General features: G+C 67.1%; 1 protein-coding gene across 2 annotated transcripts in view; it reads left to right on the top strand.

Moving 5' to 3' along the window:
• LOC113212542 (inactive rhomboid protein 1) overlaps positions 1–2,376 on the top strand; it is a 122,343-nt gene that overhangs the window by 35,766 nt on the left and 84,201 nt on the right. For both annotated transcript variants that reach the window (XM_052265994.1, XM_052265993.1), the window contains exon 2: positions 400–1,731. In XM_052265994.1, the coding sequence (XP_052121954.1) occupies positions 473–1,731 (1,259 nt within the window). In that variant the 5' untranslated portion in view covers positions 400–472. The remainder of the gene's footprint in view (positions 1–399; positions 1,732–2,376) is intronic.

Raw genomic sequence — 2,376 nt, 5'->3', positions numbered from 1 at the left:
GGCGGGTTTGCCTACCCAAGGGGCTATGGCGCCTTACGGGCAGAGCGGGTAGGCAAACCCGCCCGCACCTGTGTCTTTTATGCAACACCCGGTACGTTCATCACGTGATGAAAACCATAATTTTGGTTCTCACTACCACGGTAAGGTTGCATCAACCATATTTTTTGTGGTGCTCCCTGAGCCAACCATGTCATATGCCATATGATGGTTGAAATTGCTAATCATTTCTCTGGGTGATAGGGGCTAAATTGGTGTTTGTCCCAGCGGCGGGGTTGTCGCGTGGACAAAGGATGCACTATGATGATAAACTACCATTCTGGGGTTGTTGGCTGCAAGGCGTGGCGTCAGCGCGGTTCGATATTTCCGCTGTGTGTAACCTGTTCCGTTTCCTGTTCGCAGATGTCCTGACGGCGGCGTGCGGGGGCTAGGGCCGCACTCCGGGCCGCACACCGGGCCGCACGCGGCGGGCGGCATGACGGCGGACGACGAGTACCGGTCGCTCCGCCTCGCGCCCCTCGGCCCCCTCGGCTCGCCGCTGCCCCCGCCGCCGGCGCCGGCCACGGAGCGGTACCACCAGACGCACGGGCAGCATGGGCACGGCGCGTGGAGCGCCGGTGGGCTGCCCAACGGCCTGCCCAACGGTGTGCCCAACGGGTTGTCCAACGGCCTGCCCAACGGCCTTCCCAACGGCCTGCCCAACGGCATGCCCAACGGCCTGGGCATGGCGGCCCACGGCCACCACTCGCACACGCTGCCCCACCTGCACCACTATGACCGCGAGCAGCGGGACCGCTACGCGCCGCCGTCGCCGGCCTCCTCGGCGCACAGCGACCGCGAGCGGGAGCGCGAGCGGGACCGCGACCGGTACCTGCCTCCGCCCGCGCCCGCGCCGCTCGCGCCCATGGACCGCTACCTGCTGTCGCCGTCGCCCGTGCCGCCGCCCGGATCGCAGCCCATCGAGCGCTACGTGCCCCCACCGGCGCCCAGCGGCTCGGCGCCCACCGCCGACCGGTACGCGGGCGGCGACGTGTACAACCGCTTCCACCACCACTACCGGACGGGCAACGGCGGCGGCGCGACCACGGGCCACCACCAGCAGTACCAGCAGTACCACACGCTGCGCGCGCACCACGCCGGCCACCAGCAGCACCGCTACAACCACCACCATGTGGTGACGCCGTCGCACGGGTCCCGGGGGCTGCACCACATCCGCTGCTGCCAGACGGCGGCGACCGCAGGGGCGCAGGCCAACCCCGGCCCGGTGACCTTGGGCCCGTCCCAGCCCGCCGCGCCCTACAGCCTCCCATCGCCGTCCGGGAGGCCGTCGTCGCACGGCACGCACGGGCTGTCTGCGCGCCTGCTGCCCACCCCGTCCTCGTCGTCGTCCTCCGCGTCGTCCACCACGTCCGCGAGCTGCGGCAGGCACTCGTCGACGCCGCCGCCGCTCGGCTCGCTGCCGCCGCTGGGCCGATGCTCGTCCGAGGAGCTCGGCGACGGCTTTGGCACGGCGCGCTCGCGGCGCTGCGGGCCGCGGGGCTACAACGCGCAGCAAGGGTCGGCGCAGGCCGGGCCGCAGGCGGTGCAGGGCGTGCAGGCCGCCACCCAGACCGCCGTGCGCAGGGACAGCAGGGACTCCAGGGATTCCAGGGAGTCGATGCGAGACTCCAGGGACGCCGTGCGGGACGCTGTTCTGCGCGACGCCAGGGAGGCCGACCTTCACGCCGTTGCATGGTGAGTCTACGCCGAGGTCTACGCCCACTATATCCGCGCATCAAAAACGAGATATTTGTTTCCAGGCCAAGGATACTCGATACTAGATTCAATCTGAAACCTTGTGTTTTATCTCAGTAATCACTTCTGGTGTCGGTCCGTGTGGTCCATGTCGCCCCGTGCGGTCCGGGCTGCTGTGGCGCGCTCGTTAGCGCCCTAGCTCCCGACGAGCCCCGATGCGGCCGGCCCTTCCACAAAGTCGCCGATAGCGCCGGCGACTTCTGTTTCCGCCCGGGCTCTCAAATTTACTACCACATCGGCGCGGCCCACGGCCTTGATAACTCGACACCTCCGGTACCGGCGCGGCCACGGCCTCGCCGGGCACGGCCTCGTCCGGCACGGCCGTTACCAACGCGGCCTTCTGCTTTGTCGTTAGTAAGGGCCACGGCCCAGAGCGCACACCTTTGACCACGTATTGGGTTTCATCGAGCGGCTCGTCCCGGTCTAATTCAATGCAAACCTAATGAGCCCGGAGGAGGCCGAGTTGGCGCCGGGCCGGAAGGGGTCGACGGTGTGTTCGCGATAGAGAAGGTGTGATCATTAGTGTAGGGAAGAGGAAAAGGAAAAGTCGATATAATTACGAGTAAACAGGAAAAGTTGGAGAGG

This window comes from Frankliniella occidentalis, unplaced genomic scaffold (genome assembly GCF_000697945.3).
Source record: "Frankliniella occidentalis isolate FOCC.00 unplaced genomic scaffold, Focc_3.1 Scaffold34, whole genome shotgun sequence".
NCBI lineage: Eukaryota > Metazoa > Arthropoda > Insecta > Thysanoptera > Thripidae > Frankliniella > Frankliniella occidentalis.
Note: the sequence above shows the minus strand (reverse complement) of the source record. Positions and strands in the feature narration are given on the sequence as shown.